Source organism: Sphaeramia orbicularis, chromosome 1 (genome assembly GCF_902148855.1).
Source record: "Sphaeramia orbicularis chromosome 1, fSphaOr1.1, whole genome shotgun sequence".
NCBI classification, from domain to species: domain Eukaryota; kingdom Metazoa; phylum Chordata; class Actinopteri; order Kurtiformes; family Apogonidae; genus Sphaeramia; species Sphaeramia orbicularis.
This window is the reverse complement of record NC_043957.1, coordinates 31,845,921-31,866,402: the sequence shown is the minus strand read 5'-3', so window position 1 is coordinate 31,866,402 and position 20,482 is coordinate 31,845,921. Positions and strand designations below refer to the sequence as shown.

The 20,482-nt window shown below is 35.9% G+C and overlaps 1 protein-coding gene across 1 annotated transcript; it reads left to right on the top strand.

Moving 5' to 3' along the window:
* Window positions 1-6,277: 6,277 nt before the first annotated feature.
* cxcl12b (chemokine (C-X-C motif) ligand 12b (stromal cell-derived factor 1)) lies at window positions 6,278-19,881 on the top strand. Its single transcript, XM_030146453.1, has 4 exons — window positions 6,278-6,457; window positions 8,908-9,025; window positions 15,128-15,211; window positions 17,747-19,881. The coding sequence occupies exons 1-4, from the start codon at window positions 6,391-6,393 to the stop codon at window positions 17,787-17,789; spliced, it is 312 nt and encodes a 103-aa protein (XP_030002313.1). The 5' UTR covers window positions 6,278-6,390; the 3' UTR covers window positions 17,790-19,881.
* The last annotated feature ends 601 nt before the right edge of the window (window positions 19,882-20,482 follow it).

The following is a 20,482-nucleotide window of genomic DNA, read 5'->3' as shown; positions in this document are numbered from 1 at the left end:
TCAATTAAGAATGATTAAATAGATTCATTTGGGAGCTGCCACAGAAGAAGCACCGGGTATTTATGGGTTAATGTGCTGGAAATCAATACGACCACTTCAAAAATGTAAGTCAGTGCAGTAGGCATAGCTTTTACTCAACACTTTCACTTTTTTATGATCTAGCAGCCGATACATTCGCTGCTCTTGAGAATTTTTCCACATGTTGATTAATGTGTGTTATGTATGGCACAACTTGAGCCTCTTGTGTAAAAGCTTCGGCCTTGATTGTGAACTACTGTTTATCTAAGCCCAGTGGATGGAAACCTTTCATCTGCCCTGCCACCATAAAATAAAACTCAGCGCCAGACTCAAACTGCTGGACAAACACAATAAACTCTGAACTGCAAGCAATCTCCACACATAGATCCCAACAGGAAAGTCAAGATCTGCCATCACATGGGAGATTAACCAAAAGATTAGTCTGTGTTTATTTGGGTTCATTTTAACATGGAGGAGCATGGGAGATGTTAAGTGTGGGTTAGGTTTAAGTGCTATGACACACCTGCTGTTGAAAGATGATCAGAGGAATGTGCTCTATGTGCATTTTATAGTTTTAAGTTTAGATAGACATGAATATTGATCTATTGGCTTTACACTACCTCAGAAATATTTTAAATAGTCCTCACTTGTCTAATTTCTACTCTGGCTCTGATGAAAACAAACAAAATAACAACTAGGTAAGAATAGTGTTTTTGTTAGATGGAATTTAAAAATTGCTTTAAAAAATTCAGATATTTAACAAAATGACATTACGGACCAGAGTCAACGAATACAGACGACACCTCATATTATCAAAAAAAAAAAACTACACTTATTACTTTAATATTAAGTTTGTAGGCAGACCCCCTCCCCCTTTGTTTTTGTTTTGTGTGTACATGTGAGTGCAGGTGTAGTGTTCTTGTTCTGACATCACATATATTGGATACTGTATATGACTTTTTGTATTGTCATTGTTCTTTAAAAAAAAAAAAAAAACACTTAAAGTACAGAAAATAGTAAAAACTAAGTTATAGAAATTAAAAAAGCAAATCAATTCAAACTTAACTGAAATTGAAATAAAATGTCAAATTGATTTAATTTTGTGAGAAATGCAAACATTGTCCATTATTTATTGGGTTTTATCTCGGAAATATTATAAATGGTTCTTATTTGTCTAATTTCAACTATGGTTATGATGAAAATAAATTAACAACAGCTAGGTGACTAAAAAATTTTTTTGTTGACTGCACTAAAAAAAAAAAAAAAAAGAAAAGAAAGCTTTAAATATACGCATATCTAAAAATGTTTGCAAGATGACATTACAACGAAACTGTCTGTAGCTTTTGCTTTGTCTTTCTCCACGTATTTCATTCATAAACCTGGTATTTTGAGTAGATATTAAATCTGCCCACATTTTGCATGGTTTCAGAGATGGTTGGTAGATGGGACCAGAATCAAAAAATACAGACGACACCTCATATTATCAAAAAACTATGCTCTGTAACTCATAGAAAATAATAAAACTAAGCTAAGCTATAAAAGAGAAAACCACTGAACTTAAAAACCAGCTCAAATTAAATAGAAATTGCAGGAAAATGCCAATATGAGTGAAAAAAATTAAAGTATGTCAGAAATGCCAACACTGTCCTTTACAAACCAAAAGAAACTCATGTGGAAAACAGCATAAGAGAGAATATCTGCTCTCATTAAAGACCCTGATGTTTCCTACTGAACCACATCCTGTTTTGATCAAGGTTTTTTTCTTTTTTTTTTTACAAGTAGTAATCACATGTGTAGTGAAAATGAAAAGGGTTTATTTCACCAAATGAGTCTTATACGAATGACTAATTAATTAAAATGGAATGGTGTTGTAAGTGTTGCATGTGTGGACCTGACGCTCGTCTGCTCTCCATCATGTCCCTCATCATGGCAGCCATTTGTGCAAGTATGTCAATCAGGGCTGAATCAGAACAAAGACCCCACAGCCCACTGTTGTAACTTTATACAGGGACATGAAACACTGACCTCTGACCCCACATGTGATACAAGCAGCAGAATTGTCCCGTAGGTCAGGTAAACGGGCTGAATGCATTCCCCTGCCTCCATCGCAGCCGTGCTTCTGCGGCGTGTTAGCGCATGAGCGACTAAAACACTTCTGACATTTGTTTCTACCCCACTAGTAAATACACCACTCAGTGACTTGATGATAAGATTGACGTGTTTTTAGGTAGTTTGAGAATGTGGGATATATCTGAGCTTAGACATAAATGTTGGTGTTTGCCCCGAAACATAATATAAACTCACACTGCCAAACATAGCAATAGAGAGACGTGACATTCATGGAGAAAATCCAAACAGAGTTGAAGGTGTGGGGCACGTAGCGAGGTTGAGCTCTAATGGGAGCGACTGTATGTAATCACATTAAAGCGTATAAATCCACATCTGTTTCCCAGCCCTGCTCGAAAGGATAAGTTATGTGATGCTGTTAAAGACATACATTCTTTAAGACATATATTATTACATTTCATTGAGCTAAATTATGAAGAAACTGCTTAAACTAAATTACTTCCACACCAAAACAAATCTGTCTGTATTATAAATTGTTAAATGAATTTGTGCTGTTATTTATTGGAACATAAATATTAAAATTACATTGCTGAAAAAGCTGTATGAATGAATTCTATGCAGTTCTAAGTTGACCTCTTCGGTGCTCTGTTTCATCTCTCCACTGTTAATAGCAGTTCTATTGAATGAGTTTGTGTGTAATAGTAAACACCCTCTCAGGTTTACAGCTTACAGCAGGGTTCAGATCTGAGACCACTCTCTCAGCACGCTGCCATGGTATGGGCCTGTAAACTGCAGGGGAGGGGGTTTCAGTGTACGAACTGACAGTTACTCTTTAGCAGAGTGCATGGTTTTATTACCGGTGCTGATGGTAGGGGGCTTCGGATGAGGGTGGAGGGGCTTGGATCACTTCCAACAGCTCGACAGAAAAGGCGTCAAGTTCTGGCATGAAGACCAGTTTCAGTTTTGCAGCTGCTTGACACAATGCAGCAGGACAGAGACAGACGAGACAAAAACACACATAATTACATGCGTGTTCACAAACACACACATGTACAGACATGTTAACACACAATACTAACTTCCACATGGACTCCATCGATCTTCATCCAATCATCGATTATAACCTTTTGAGACACGTGGGGGCATAAATCTGCAAGATGTAAACTTGTCGTCCACCTGTTTCAACATCCAGTCAACTATTGCATGTTGACGTCATTTACCACAAAAACAATCTGAAGTTTAAAATCATTTGTTAGGCACATATATCAAATCAAGAATAAATCCTAAACTACACTTTAGTTTTAAATGAATCTAACTTTACAGGGGGAGTTAAGATATTGATAAGTAAATAGAATAACAGCTTCACTGTCATTTACATGCAGTTAGTTGTAAAATAAATAAATAAAATATTACGAACTAAACGTATTATAAATTTACTGTACATATTAAAGACATATTATTGTGTTATTTATTGCTATAAATGTAAAACTACAGCTTTAATGTTATACTTATTACATTTATTATACAGTATATAAACAAAACTGTTTAGACATTAAACTGAGATGTTTCATTGGGAACAGGAGGTTGGATTACAAAATATCTCGACAAATGCAGTAAATTTAAATTTCAGTCTTTGCAATAAACCTTTAATTTGTTTCAGCAGTTTGCTTGTACCTAATTTTACTCAAAGATTATTTTCTTTAAATCATTTTACTTCTAAATTTCTGAAATATCCATCACATTTTTACTATGAACAATCTGCTAAGACGTATTGATTTGACATTTCTTTATAATTATTGACAACAGACATGACCACAACAGGATCAACAGGAACGGTACGTCCTATAAACTGTAGTTGTGAATGGTGAGTAATAGTCCCATTTTTGTCTCCATATTGTGTACATAGTTGATACCTATATTTCTCAAATATATATGTACATAAAATTGAACCTTATAAAAAAAACACTGTGTTTGCATAATATTAGAGGAAGTAAACAGGCTTTATTGTCTATGAAGCTCATGCATTAAAGCGAAGTTGACAGTTTTCTATATATAGGGTCAGTCTTAACATTTTTGTGGTAAAATAACTAAATGTGCAGAACAGAAAGTTGTAAAAATGCCCAATAAAATGTGTCTCCTGGTGAGAAACAGACTGTCCATGTCTGACAGTTTCCACTCCAAAACGTATTTGAACGGCATTAGTTGGAACTTTATATTCAATTACTGTTTTATTAGAGGAATCGTATATCAGTTGATTATTTTCATTAACTGTTCTGGCAAACAAATCTTTGCAGGGACCAACAAAAAAGTTGTGCAGTGTCACAAGTCGGTCACAATTCATCCCAGTGTTCTCAGTAATTCTTATTTTATTAGGACGCAGCCTTTCCTTTCTTTTGAATAGAATGATGTTGAGAATAAACAGCCATTTAATAGATTAATCACAGACCAGACAGTGAGTTGAAAAGCCCAATAAAGACACGAACCAGGCGTTATGGATGGGAGCAGAGCCAGATGACAGCGAGTCAACGGAGCAGAGAGAGAAAGGACAAAAGAGAGAGAGAGAGAGAGAGAACAAGTCTGTATAGCAGTAAATAATAACACAACACTCAGCTGAGAAATATACAAACATTAGTGTTACAGCAGAGAACTTTGACTTTGAATTAGTCAATCAATCAAATTTTATTTATATAGTGCCAAATCATAACAAAAGTTATCTCATGACATTTTACATATAGAGCTGTCGAGTTTGATTCTGGATGCTGTAGATGACAGAAAGAGAAAGTGAATCAGCTTTATTGGCCAAGTATGTGAACACATACAAGGAATTTGGCTTAACATTGTTCACGACATACAGTTCCAACACAAACCCAGACAACATGTGGACCTAGACACAATGTAGACAAACAGTCCACTAGACACAAAGACAACAATGGGTTGAGATTTACAGTGAATTTACAATGTAATATGTACAGAGTGCACATTGATATGTACAGGAATACAGTCTGTTAAAAAAAAAAAAAAAATATATATATATATAATATATATTCATATATATATATATATATATATATATCTAATATATATATATATATATAATATATATATATATATATATAATATATATATATGTATATATATATATGTGTGTGTGTGTGTGGTGTGTGTGTGTGTGTGTATGGGTGTGTGTGTATGGGTGAGTCATGAAGCATGAAGTGTAATGGGTGTTTTTCCAGAAAGTTAACATCAAAATAAAACAATTCGACCCAATGTAACTTTTTTTTGCAGGAAATAATAATAATAATAATAATAATAATAATAATAATGATAATTACTAGAAGCACTCGGAGAGCACAGACCTCCACCAAGGTAGATCAGTGGGCCCCCGTGGCCCTCCCACCCCCGATCACCACCAAAATTTAATCATTTGTTCCTTGTGCCAGTATCAACATTTCCTGAAATTTTCATCCAAATCTGTCCATAACTTTTTGAGTTATCTTGCACACAGACAGACAGACAGACAAACAGACAAACCAACGCTGACAAAAACATAACCTCCTTGGTGGAGGAAACAACAACAACAATAATAATAATAATAATAATAATTGCATTTATAAAGCACTTTTCATTCAGCAGAATCTCAAAGTGCTACAGAGAGAAGACAGTCCAATAAAAAATAAAATACTATATCAGGAATAAAAGACTTAAGCCAATAAAACAAAACATCATGCAAATTATATCCTGAACTCTATTGTCCAGGCAAGAAAGGGGTTTATTTTATCTTTTATTACAAAAAACAGCTCTGTTAAAAACCCCTTCCTGTATATTCCTGCATTCAACAAAATAATAAACAAATGTGCAGTTACTCTATATTCTGAAAACTGTGAATAATCCGAGGCTGAAATGGAGCAGAGACGAAAGGATCAACACTGACACAGAGTGAGCGCTGTTAAAATGGATGGAAATCTGTAAGAGAAAAGAATTCCCTCCAGACTTTCTCCTTGATACCCAGCCAACACATTTACAATTGAGGAAGTCTCTCCTGACTCTGCCTTGCCCCCCCTCCCCTCCTCTCACCTCTTCTCCTCCCATGCTGGGACCCCCCCCCCCCTCTCTCTCTCTCTCTCCCCTCCCTCCTGAGAAAGTGGGACTCCCTCCTTCACTCACTCACTCTCTCCACTCTCTCTCCTCTGTGCAGATTTAATACAGCACAGAGCGGAGCTGGCTGTCACAGTTCTACCCTGGATTGTAACAGAAGGAGACACAGAGAAGCCCTCCTGCAGCCCCTTAGAGCCCACCACCACCACCATGGACGTCAAACTGCTGGCTCTGATGGCTTTGTTGGCCGTGGCTACACATGTACCAACATCCACCGGTGAGTTGAGAAGTTTAGATGAACTTCTGTGATGATTTCTAATAGTTTTGACTGATTTCAGGTGCTGTTGAGTCTTGTGATGCTGATGCTAGGATTTCTGTATTTTAAACTTAATCAGCAAAATGTCTGAAATTTAGATAGAAATATTCTTTTGAGCAGAGTACAAACTAAAGGAGCTCCACTTATTAAGACCTGCATACTTGATGATGTGGGTCTAACGTACTGACCGTATTCTGGTTCTGCCATGCATTTAGATTTTTCTTTATGTTTGTCTTCATGATGTTAATTTGGCAAGATATCAACTTATTCACATCCTTATTAATGAGAATAATGATGAGTAAAAGCTAAATTAAGTGTTTTATATATCCTCTGACTGGAACAAATTAAAAAAAAAAAAAAAGTTATGTCTCTTGATAGATTTAAATATTTTGTCACTGACACACTTTAGTAAATTAAATAGGAATGCTTTTATGTTAGGGTGGATGATTTCCTTTATTTGTTTGCTTTTATTGGAGAGGAAAGAGACTGAATTGTTCTCTAACATCCAGAACTTTGTTACACATTTCAGATAAAAGTATAATCTCAGCTACTTCATCTGTAACAGGCTAGTTTATAACTGGTTTGGATGTTAGTGAGAACAAACTAGACTGGTCAGAATATTGATTCTTTTTTGCTTTTTTTAATATTTGTTTTTTATGGATTTTTTTTACATTTAATAAAGGTCATTAAAAAAATTGAGATAGAATCATACAGCACTTTTTTGCCAAATCTATTCCAGTCAGCATTTCAGGCTAAAATACTTGACGGAGCTGAAGTGAGGTGCAGTTTTGAACCCACATTAATCCCCCCACAAGTTAACCTCGGTGTAGCGGAAAAGCCCGGGTGTTGAGTGGCCTGGCCTCTCGGCGTTATGTTAAGCCTGTTGCTTTGGCCCCAGTAGGACCCCTGATTGCATATTAAAGAGTTAGGTCTAAATGTGTGTATTTGTCTTTTCTTTTTGCTTTCTTTTAATTAGTTTCTAATTAGAGATAAACAATGCGGTGGTGATAGCGCTGGATGCTTGCTCCTGGCCCTGGTGCTGTATGCTGCATAATGATCCCTTAGTTTGCATGAGAAAAGACAAAGAAGGGGTGTGAGTCATTAGGCTGATATTACTTAGGATTTAGCCATTTGTGTCGTGACATTTGGCCCTGCATTATAATCATGTATATCAGTGGCAATATGTTAAACCTAATAACAAAGGTCTGTTAGAAACACCGATGCACCTAAATTAGCTCTTTTATGTGTTTATCTGCGCAGAATATTTTGAGATTTGAGCTCAAAATATCTTTCCTCGATGATCTTTTAGAATTTGTATATATTTATTCACACACTTGTTGAGTATTCTAATGCAAATGGCTTATATGAAGTTAAGTCTGTTTAATTAGAGGTTGTTTCTTCTCATTCTCTCACTGACATTTTTACAACCATCACTGCTACTTTTGAAACTTTGCAAGTGGTGTTTTACAAACAATCAAATAAAACTATCATCAGTTCATGATTGAGGCTGTTTTGGGGTTATTAGTGTGCATCTGTGGCCCCCTCCTCCTCCTCCTCCTCCTCCTCCTCCTCAATGTGTGGAGGCACTAGGGTGATTTGTAATCATTTTAAGAATGTACTTGAGGTGATTTCCTCAGAGGCTGTTGATGCCGTCTGAGCCCCAGAGTGCTCTTTTATAAAAGAGGTGAATATTGGAAATTGAAAGTTGAGGGCCCTTCTGCATGAGAATAGTCAGGCTGAATGCCCTGGGAGTGAAAAGGTAAAAGTGTATATGTGTGTGTATGAGAGAGAAAGAGCATCTGGTAAAAAAGAAAAAAAAAACAGACCTAATCTCTTTTTAATGAACATGTTGTTCAGAGCAAAAGCAGGTAAATTCATACATTCCCATGCTTTGTAAAGACTTGTTACAGTAGATTTAACACGCTTTTCATTTGACATTTGAGAGCAGTGATGCATTAAATCGCAGCTAAAATGGACTTTAAGATGTGCTTTTAAATAGTGGTGATAAAAACATCTAAATGTCCACGTTTTTGTTATTGAGAAAAATATTTCACTCATAATCATTCCATTTATTTAATTATCACTAAAATTAATAATCCTTCCAAACCTTCAGAATCTATTTTAACTTTGTATTTTCTTTGTCTGTGTTGAACAAGTGAACAATATCTTAACAACGTTTAGCAATATTTACTAAATGAAAATAAAGGTGAGATTATAAAGCAGTGAATTAAAATCCAGATCTTAACATACTGAACTTTACATTAAGGCTAAAAACTTCAACATTCTTAACATGAACTTAACCTTAACGAATGCAGTCACCTTGTTTTAACTGCATGTTTTATGTTTATTCATTTCTTTATCTTTTTTCTAAAGCCAATATTCATTTGTCATCTGCATTTCTGTGTTTGCAGCAAAGCCCATCAGTCTGGTGGAGCGCTGCTGGTGCCGCTCCACCCTTAACACAGTTCCTCAGCGCTCTATCAAAGAGCTCAAGTTCCTCCACACACCCAACTGCCCCTTCCAAGTCATGTAAGTAAATAATTCTGCAACAGTCACTTATTTCCTGCATTTCTTTTAACATTGAGATAAGCTTATTTCTGGGAAGCTTTGTAATACATTTTGTGTGTGATGGAGGGTTGGTTAAAGCTGCTTGTTCAATGACAAGTGTTTTAAGACGCTGAAGAAGCTGGTGTTTTAACGTTGAATTGTGGCTGATCTTATGTTTGTGCACTTCTCGGCTTGGTTCAGTGGGGCTTTGAATAAGGAAATTAGTTGCAATTCTATCTATTCCCCTAATGGTAGCACTATTGTAAAATCTGTTTACCTGGCATCATCTTCAGTAGTTTTCTACACATGCTCCTCCTCAGCAGCTATCACCATATCATGTCATATAATAGAAATTTGATTCTTAACAATGACGTATTAAGAATCAATTTGTTTAACTCTTTCATGCATAGTGGTCACTCCGGTGGACAGTTATTCTACAGCTGTTCTCTTGTATATTCATGGATTCTGTTGTTTTAGTTTCATATCAACCACCACAGTGGACGCTTATGCACCATCCAATACACTGCAAATCATACTATTACTGTAACTTTCCTGTTGTTTTATCTAAATCAATTGCTAATTGTTATTAGACTGGGATTAACAGTTTGTTTGTTTTTTTTCACATTTTTTTTCTTTTTTTGCGTATTATCTGAGTGAGTAATAACTAGTATTATAGTATGTTCAAATGTGAGAAAACATCAGATTAGCAGCATTAACCTTCTGAGACCCAGGAAATTGAAAATTTTTAGCTTTTTTTCCATTAAAAAATTGTCTTGATTGGAAACTGCATAATGCAACAGTTTTTTTGTTTTGTTTTGTTTTGTTTTGTTTTTTTCTTCAGGTACATTTTTTTTTAATTCTTTCTATTTATTTATTTTTTCAATGGAATGTTCTTTACAATGGACAGCATTTTTTAAGTAAAACTGAAACTTTTGTCCCCTACATAGGACAAAAATGCATTACTGGGTCTCAGGAGGTTAAAAAAACTTTTATTTTGTAGTTTTCACACAGTATGTCAGTAAATGCATGTTTCTGAGCTTCAAAAATTAAACGCACGGTGTTCAGCTGAGTGGACATTTTTGTAACTTCATGAAAAATAGGTTCATAAAAAAAATTCAATCACATTGTTTTTTTCATGCCTAAAGAGGAATAAAAACACTCATAAAAAACATCTTGATTAAGATTCTTATAATCCATGCATGAAAGGGTTAATGCATTCAATATATTTTCAGGATATATTAATTCCATTTAAATGATATTGTTCCCACATACGACAGGTTGAAATATAACTCTAATGCTGACTTTTCATTGAGTCATCAAGCTGTGAAGTGTAGTTTTATTTTTCTGCATATTTCTTAAGTCTATTTAATCAAACATACACCCACACATATGCTCATGTACAGTATTAATCACTAAGTTCTCTTGCGTTCCACTCTACAAGCCACTGAAGTTGACCATCTGTCTGTGAAATGCCTTCATAAAAAGACGTTTGAGACCTGGACGATGAAAATACACTACAACAACCACTATAGAGTCAGCCCATTAAACTTAATGGAGCTGTTGTGAACCTGCGATATTTATTATTTGTGCCATTTACTTGTCATCACATGACAGGTAATTGTAAAGACATTCAACCCCTCGCAGACTAATTACATACAGCATTGGATGCAAGTGATGTGTGAAGTATGGTGTTAATATCCTTCTATTCTTCGCTGCGTTTAGAACAACACAGTAAACTCAGAAAGAGGAAAACACTAATGGCCGGAGCTCGACGGGGCCATTTCTGTTTTGCAAAGGAAGCAATAATTAAAGGTCAAAGCGATTACCTTTGTGTTACTGCTGACCCTTTGTATCCCTTATTCCTTTTTTTTTTTTTAATTTCCCTCCTCGAAATGCTCAGCAACATTCAGTATAATGTCTCTGGTCTGGAACATATTAACTAAAAAGCCTCATTCATTTGTTCACTATTGAAAACGCGATGGCAGAAGCCTCAAAGCCAAAAGGCTAAAAGACTGTGGGGCATCTGCCAAAGTAGGAGCAGGAGGGGGAGGAGGAGGAGAAGGAGGAGAAAGGCTGTTGGAAGGGGTGACCGAATGGCAAAAGGTCAGAGAGGACACACAGCGCTCCAGCCGGGCCACAAACTGCCTGTAACCTCCTTCCAGAAAACAGCCAGAGGAGTCGACAAGTCATTTAGATGAGGAGTCTGCGGAGCTGCAGGAGGGAAACGCAGCCCGATATCTCTATTGAGGCAGATGAAAGACAGTAACATTATACCCCCTTTTCCCCCCAAACCCCACCCCCATGTGTCCCACCATTCGCCCCATCCTATCCCACCCCTCCCACACACCCGTCCCAGCATGCTGTTGGTATTAACTTGCTGTGAAGTAATTACTACCTGCTGGTTCTGGAACTCCAACCCTCAAATTCCAGCCAAGTCAATTAAGGTTTAGGCTCTCAGCTGGTCAACCAGACAAGCAGACAGATAAACAGGATGAAGGGAGACACATCAAAACAGCAGAGGTCCTAAGCGGATGAGTTGGCCACCCCTAATAAAATAAAAGAGGAGGGGAAGAAGGGGACATCCTCAGAGGGAAAGCAAACACAGATCTAGTTACTGAGCTGTTTGGCCTGCTGACTCACATGTTAGTTTGAGGGATTTGGGGTTGATGCTTGGCTTGACGCTCTTTGACGGCTCTTTTAAGTTGAAGGAAAAGCACAGCCATTTGCTCAGTTGTACACCTAAATGGGATGAAGAACAGCGGAGGTGGGAGTGAGGATCAGGAGTACAAACTGAATTTGAACACAATGAAGACAGGAGTAGTTTGAAGCAGAGAGGAATGTGTTTAATTTGCAGTCGCACGCCGGAGAGATGGAGGGAGGAGAAAGGAGGGCGGCGAGGTGCTACACCTCAGAGTTGTTAACTCGCATACACAACCTTTTGCCACAGAGGTGTGAGATCCACATGTTTGAGGGGGCGACACCCATCTGGGTGCCCCCTATACTCACCCCAATCCAAACAGATCCAAAAGTCACTCAGCAGTGTCTGATAACAGAACAATCCTCCCCTAAATATTTGGGGCCAACTCTCCATCACAAGGCTTGACATCAGTCACCAGAACACACACAAGGCTGGTAAGAAGAAGCTGGGATCACTCGACGTTCCTGCAGCTCCTGCTTCAGTCGAGAACTGCAAATAATACACATCCACGCAGTTACACACAATTTTTTGGTGATGTAGACATTAGCATAAACCGACAAATTTTCTTTAGTCTCTTAAATAGTAGAGCTACAACACAACAACACAATGTTACATCACATAACAGTTACAATTACTGATTAAAAGTAAGAGTATAGTACATATATTCAATTTAAAGATGCAAAACTGGAGGATGCAATCAAAAAACAAAAGCAGTAAAGTGAAGTAAAATTAAGCATTAATACAGATGCAAGATGCTTTTATTGTCACTGTTTCTTTATACATACTACATTCCACACACACAAAATGTACCACGTACAACAATATAGCAAATAGTAAAGCAGGTAAAAAAAATAAAGTGTTGTAGTGCAAGCACAGGATGCCAATAATTCATTCATAGCAAAATGACAGAATATGTCATTAATCAGTCACTTCCAAAACAACGAAAATGCATGAAATTTAAAGCCTTCCCACAGCACATAAACCTATTAGTATTGTTTTTTCTGTTGAGGTTGAGCATCTATCTGTGTGTGGACAAATCTTCACATCACTGATTTTCAACCTGTTGTTTGGTCTCCTTTCAGTCCTGCTAATTCCTGTAACAATGACTAAAATGTACAGTTTAGTAATGCATGACGTAAGACACATGCCCTAGTTGAGTTTAATGTTGGAATCAGCATCAGTGCAAAGTTCAAATCAAACGAGGTGGTATGATGTTTTTATGCTGTTAAACAGACAGATTTACAACGCATACAGAACTGTGTGATGTGTCCCTCCCTTCCAGCTGTCCCTGAGTGGAAACAGAGAGCTGTAATTTTTCACTGCTGACCACAGGGTGACAACCTGTTATGCACAGTAATCCACAGGTTTTCAGCGTTGATGTGTTGTAGGATGTGCTGAGGGTTTTAGAGCTTAACTGAGGTGTGTGTGAGCTGAGCTTTCATAAGCCGTATCAGACATTATCCTGACAGATGTATGCATTTCACCACGAGGTTCGATGATTTATTCAACAAGACTTAAGCTGTGAATGTAGGAGATTTTTGATTTTGTGATACAGTATATACTAAAATTCAGTCTCCTTTTTTAGTTACAATAATGTGTGTTATTGGATGTTAAATGAAGCAGGACAGGTGGATTTATGACTGTGAACATTGAAGTGACAGCGTGTTAGAGGCAGTAATCCCCAGGTTTTAAGTAGGATGTGTTGGATGATGTTCTCGAGCTTTTGGAGATTAAGGTGATCTGTTCATGGGGGGAGGGGGGTTGGAGGGGGGCCATTAATTTCATTCATCTGCCAAAGACAGATTGTCTTATACAGCTTCTAAAGCCTCAAATAATTAAACTGAACAGTTGTTAAGAGACTTCCATATTGGTACAGATGTCATTCAGCGCCTATAATAAGTGCAAGTTAATTTCATCGCAGGCAATCATTAATTTCGTCTAATTTCAGTAAAAGCAATTCATCACATGTTGGCTTTATTACTGATAATGTTACATTTGTATTGTATTGAGCAGAAAATATGTTGATGTAAGTTGCAAATAATGATGCAAATAATAACTGAAGTGGAATATGGGACCAACAAGGATTAAAAGATGTTTCTATACAGATGCACATGTTGTCATCAAGGTTATTATCATTAATGAAAACTAGCAAAATGATGTTAGCTGAAATAAATAAAAACTATGATTAAAAGAAAAACAATAACTAACTGAAACTGTATTGTGTGCTTACAACACTCACCAAAATGTACAAAAATTGTGGATAAAATTCCCTTTGCTTTCATCTTTGTCAATGTTGGATTTATTTAGCTCGAGCAATTTTATCTGGCTACACCATACAGCACTTAACAGTCCATCATGTCTTGTCACTTGTGGTTTAGAGTCGTCTTCTCATCCCCATTCTACCGGGCAACATGGAGACTAAAGTTGGGAGAAAGCAGCAGAGTCCTGTATGGGATTAATTTGAATACAATGAGGAAAATAAAAGATCTGAAAAAACTACAACTAATACTAAAACTAAGCATTTAGAAAATAATAATAATAATAATAATAATAATAATACTGTAATAATAATAAAAACTAGCAAACCTGCGCTAAAAACTAATTAAAACTAACTAAATCAGAGAAAAAAAAAGTCAAAACTAAATAAAACTAAGCTATAACGAAAAATCCAAAACTATTCTAACCTTGGTTGTCATTTAACTATTCAAAAGCTAAAGTCCTAAAAATAACCAGATTTGGCTCTGAAATGAACTGAAGCTGCTTAGTATTACAAGAAATAAGAAGTACAAAAGGATTATAATGCGTTTAAATTGCTTAAGATTAGACACAGAAAAAACAACAGATGTTTCTCAGAAAATTCTCAGTAATATTTACCATAATGAGCTTCGTTAGAATAATTGGTTTCCTTAAAAATGAGACTTCCTGCTCATTAGTTAAATGGATATGAATATAAATTAACTGTTTTAGAAGCAGAACAAGCTTCTTTGAGGAGGCGTTAATTAAAATGCCAGTCACATTTCCCTGAGGTTACACAGAGGTCTGGTTACAGTTTGTGTGACCCAGAGTCTAATAAAGGAGATACAATCTAGAACTGTACATCATCAGAGGACGTTTAGCTACAAAACTAGTCTACGAGTGAAAATATCCTCCATCGCATGTCTCGAAATCTGATTTATTACATGTGAGTTTGGGTTGGACAAAAATACTTTGCTTTTCATCTTTCCTCCAATAACTTTAACGGAACATCAGTAGAAATAATAATAATAGTATAATATAAAACCACATTGCTCATAGTGACTCAAATAATAGCAGCAGTGTATTGTGTTTACAAGATGAGACTTTCAACTGAGAGTGTGGCGTCTAATTGTACTTTTCTTCTCCGTTAGTGCCAAGCTGAAGAACAACAGGGAGGTTTGCATCAACCCAGAGACCAAGTGGCTGCAGCAGTACTTAAAGAACGCCATTAACAAGTAAGACAAAACCCTCACTCTCACTGACAAAGACATAAATTCTGCACTCCTCTCAAGTGAGTGTGGTGCTTGTGAAGAAGAAATAAACCGCTGTAAAAAAAAAAAAAAAAGGATGCGTCTGAGTTTGTTGCTGACAGTTTCCCAGTGAAACCTCTGACACTGTTGATGTAAGTAACTGAGTTATAAACTGTGAAATAAATAGCATGAATTAAAAATATAGAGAGAGCTCTACCACCAGTTCACCTTGCGTTTTCTTTCTAAAAAATAAAAAATAAAAATCAAGACATTCATATCATTCTAATCCTTACCCTCTATATTTTAGCCTTTCCTCAGTTTTAGGTGTGGAAGAAAACTACTCATAATAAAAACTGCTGGAGTTCTTTCAGTTTTTAATGATCTGTGCAGTTGAAACGTGTGCATTCCTCATAAAAAATGTTCCCAAGATATCATCAGGGTGCATATCTGCTTCTTAAAACACCATAAACTCTCAAAACTGCAGAATGTGAAAACAAACATCCTATTTGTTGTGTTAGTGAATAACCTGTGTCGGTGTGGAGTTGTCCAAAGTCTCTTAAACTGGTATGTGGAACAGCAGTAAACTGGACCCACCACTGAAACTGGAGTCCAACACTCCTTCAATGCTTGACTGATATGACTGAGAGAGATGGGTATTTATTAATAATCCTAAACAGTAATTGTTTGGATTTTTTCAGTGAGGTTTTACAGTATAAGACAAAAATGCGAAAATGACTACAAGTTCAATTCGGCACAGTAAAGCAGTTGACCTCATTTTGCGTATTAAACTTTATTTTCGTGTTTATGAGTGTGCTGCACTGTAGTAACAAGGGTTTGTCCACAATTTTAACCCAAAAAGACCCAGTGCTACTTTTGTGTCAGTTCCCAAATTAATTTTTCTCTCTATTTAGCCTTTCTTAACCTCCTAAGACCCAGGAAATGTCAGCAAAGTACAAGCTTTTTTTGTTTTTTATTAAATAAGTGCCAATATTGGAAACATCATGATGCAACAGTTTTTTCAGATGCAGTTTTTAAAATTTTGTCCTTTGTGGTGGAGAGTTTACTTTTCTTTTCTTTTTTTTTTTTTTTTTTTTTTTTTTTTTATAATGTTGTGAAACTCTTGTCCACAAATGTGGACAGAAAACCCATAGCTGGGTCTTAGCAGGTTGAGCGATTTATCACCAGTTATTATAATAATATCCTCTGTCTTTAGCCTTTTTTCTGTCAAAATCAGGTATTTTCCATTAATTAATTTGCTGATCATGTAAATGTTCATAAAAGCTCAGATTAAACTTGAGGTTTATTTGATCAAAAATAGCGAAAACTGAAGAAAAAGTGACTTTTTCAGTAGAATATAGCATTACCTGAACATAAACCATGTGTATCCATCCACTGTCATTTATCAAACTCCATGGGGTTTACTGGTGAATCAATGTTGTAGAAGATGACGGTATTTCCATGTTCACTACAGAGGCTCTGAATGTCCAAATGGGTCATATCTGATGACCATGAAAAGATGACAAACTGCATTTTATACCAATTTTTTACATGAATTGATAGAATTAGTGGATCAACAGGTATGAAACTTTTTAGATAAGTAGGTAGTTTTGGTCTTGTTTGTTTGGGTCTTTAAGGGTTAAAGTAAAAAAAAAAAAAAAAAATATATATATATATATATATATATATATATATATATATATATATATATATATACACACACACACACACATACATATATATATATATATATATATATATATATATATATATATATATATATATATATATATATATATATGTACATATATATGAAAGTTATTTATTTCTTTTTCTAATAGAGCTGTTATGACGCAAAAATAGGAATATGTAACTACTCACCTGTTCACACCAAACATTCCAGGTATCATTAAACGTATTGGAAATTGCCAGGATTTGTATATAATTGTTTCAAGTTATTAATTCAGAATAGATTTTCTAAAATAATGTACTTGTAAAACAAACTCAGAACATGTGCACTGCTAGGGTTTCTATATACATTTCTTCACTGGCAGGTATTTCATTGTTGTGAGGCTGTTCTCTGTCAGTGTCACCTTTTATCATGTTCAGTTACATATTTATTACTTTTATATCACAGTGTCAACCTCTCAAAACGGTTTGCTCACACTTGAGGCCCCTAACATATTTATGAATGGTCAACTACTTATGGGCACCATGCTGTACATGCTTATATTATATTAGAGATGAGAGACTTTTCCTGGAATAAACTATGCCATAATATTTATAGGGACCTGCTATTATAGAATTAATATATTTAAGTTAATATAAACATTTTTATTTTAAGATTGTTTGAATTCCTGATGAACCTTTTGTACCTCTACCTAAAACTAAATATCAGTTCTATTTATCATTATAATTATATATAACAAGGCAGTACACATTTCCCCATGTCCTTTAGACTATCAGTACAACATGTGACCTTATAAATGTTCTACTAAATCTTCCTTCTGCCTCTTCCTACAGGGTGAAGAAGTCCAGGAGACGTAATAACAAGACCAAGAACTAAGCTTATGGGATGTTCTCTGTCAGACCTGGGGCCTCAGGTTGAACCTGTATACCTCCCTTTCACTTCTATGGATGTATGTAAACATGCTGTATGTACCCGTCCACTGTTCTGGACTGCTTGCAGAAACAGCACTTCACCGCCAAACTATGCCGTCCCCACCACCACCACTACCACTGGTCCCACTGTGACACTTGACCCATAAAACCACCAAGTGCGATTATACCTGAACTTGGAATGTCTGGGCGCGTTGTTGTCATGTATATGTGTGTGTGTGTGTGTGTGTGTGTGTGTGTGTGTGTGTGTGTGTGTGTATGTAAGTGTTGGGTGACTGGCAGAAGAGCAGAAAACGTGTGTGTGTGTGTGTGTGTGTGTGTGTGTGTGTGTGTGTGTTTGCGTGTGTGTGTGTGAGTGTGTGGTTGTTTGCTTGAATGGTCGACATATGAACTAACTCTGATTGTGTGCTTGTATATAGTGTAATGTTTTTCACATCATGTGTCTGTAAAGAAACAATTTTGGTTTTCTGTCTTAAACAAAAGGGTTATGGGTAATGCCAACTTTCTATCATGTCAGGTTATCTGTGAGGGTTCAGTAGGTAAGATAATGAAAAAATATAAAATTCCTGTAGTTCAATCCACATGATTTATGTTTTCATCAGAAAATAGGAATTGCTGTGTTTTGTTTTGTTTTTTTGCCTGAGAATAAACTTTTTATTTCTACCGAAGGAGCAGGCGACCATAAGGTGCAGCATGTTTCTTTTTATTTTCCTTATTTTCTGTTGTGTAACTTCCATTACTGTCTCTGACTAAGTTTAACAATGGATCACAGTTGATATCTCCTAAAATAATCCACTAGCTCTTGAGTGGGATTTAGCGGACACCATAGGGGAGAACATGACGAGTGGTGTTCAGTTAGTTGCAGTTTGCTGCCTAACCACTAGATGTCACTAAAATTACACTCTGAACCTTTAATATAAGCTCTTATTTACATCAATATTAATATACACTGGCAGTATATGCTAATCTTTATGGCAAAATAACAAAATAGGGTGGCAAACATCTTCTGATATGAGATGAACGAGGCATTACTCCAGCCCCAGGGGGTCATGGGAAAGCCACACAGGTTGGCATAACCCGCTACATGTGGCAACCAATCAGGGCAGGTCATACTACTACATGTCATTCACTCATCAGACTGCTAAAAAAAAAACAACAACAAGTGCTGATGTTGTGGTGCTTCATAAATGTATTCAGTTTAAGGTGTCAGAGGCTTTGACAATATGTTATTTCACTGTTTATTTTATGCAAGATTTGAGATGGGTCACATATCACCAACCTATCTGTAACATATGAGTCCGTGAAAAGTAATTTGTACTGTTGTTCACGTTGAAATTAAAAATAAAGGCCATACTATTCTGATAAAGAAACGCAATAAAACATAATATAATGCATTTTTTTGTTACTGAGTGATCATAGTGGTAGATAGAGACCAAATATTTATTCAGTAAAACATGCAACAATGAAGAAACCTGTGAACCTCAAAATGAATTTTTTTCATCTGTTGTTAGTAAAACATGGAGGGTTGTGATAAATCTTATAGTTTTATTGTTTATATACCTTTTTAAAGGCTCTGGATAAATATATTTCATGAAAAATGAACAATTTAACAAGAGTATTTTCATACCAACACCTGTCCTTGGTAGGAATGAAAAGCTAAGAATTTGTCAAATATAAAAGCAACTGCATAATAAATGTCAAAAAGGGAATGTTAAGGGTGGTGAGTTTTTGATTTAATTTTTCTTATATATATATATATATATATATATTTCAGCCACTGTATTATAAGATGTTTCTTTTAAATGTAATTGTTTATTTTTATATTGTGTAGAATCTTACTAAATACTTTTTAATGCAATGTACAGTAGACAGTAGCTGCTAAATGAAGGTTATTCCATAGACTGCAACAAACAGTATTAAACTTCATTTTAGGGTTTTTATGCAATGTTACATGTGTATTTTTTGCAAATATGTTACTTCACATTACTCCTCTAAAGGAATTTAAGCCTTTCATTTCTATTTCTTTTAAATGTGGATAAGAAAAGCAGAACAAATTTAATATTGCCCCATGTTTTTGTCCATTCGGTCCATTTCGTTTCCTCATCAGCCTGTGTTTGAACATGAGTGATTGAAATTTACAATATCTATTAATTCCAACACAAAGTGGTTGAAAACGAGAGCTGACGTCGCAGCTTTATATAATTTAAGGAACTTTTCAGTTCAGCTGTCCGCTGCCCCAGTCCAACACTTGATGCAGCTTTTTATAGTTTTACAGAGGTTGATGTATGATGTGTCAGAGGAGCCACTGAGCCAAAACAGAACAAAACCTTTGAGATGAGATCCAACAGGCGAACATATGCTTTCAATCTGGACACTCCCAGCGCCCCACAGGCTTTCTTTTCACTTCCACTCAACCATTGCCATGCCGCTAAATTAGAGCCTTTTTCCCCCTGAAGTTGAAGTCCCGGTGGTTGTGGTCATTGTTATCAGCTCTGCTGTGTTTATAGGGTCTAATTTCTACGTTCTTACAAGTGTTAATCTTATCACTTTACAGCTAAAGGTGCATTAATCCTGCAATGGTTATTAATTCCTAATTATTATAATGCAAGTTAATGGCAGTTCATTTAGTGTCATTATCCT

What these genes read in the sequence shown, in the direction of transcription:
- cxcl12b (XM_030146453.1), top strand. Translation starts at nt 6,391, where the DNA reads ATGGACGTCAAACTGCTGGCTCTGATGGCTTTGTTGGCCGTGGCTACA. An exon ending in AACTGCCCCTTCCAAGTCAT is followed by an intron (nt 9,026 to 15,127) that starts GTAAGTAAATAA and finishes CTTCTCCGTTAG; the next exon opens with TGCCAAGCTGAAGAACAACA. An exon ending in TTAAAGAACGCCATTAACAA is followed by an intron (nt 15,212 to 17,746) that starts GTAAGACAAAAC and finishes CTCTTCCTACAG; the next exon opens with GGTGAAGAAGTCCAGGAGAC.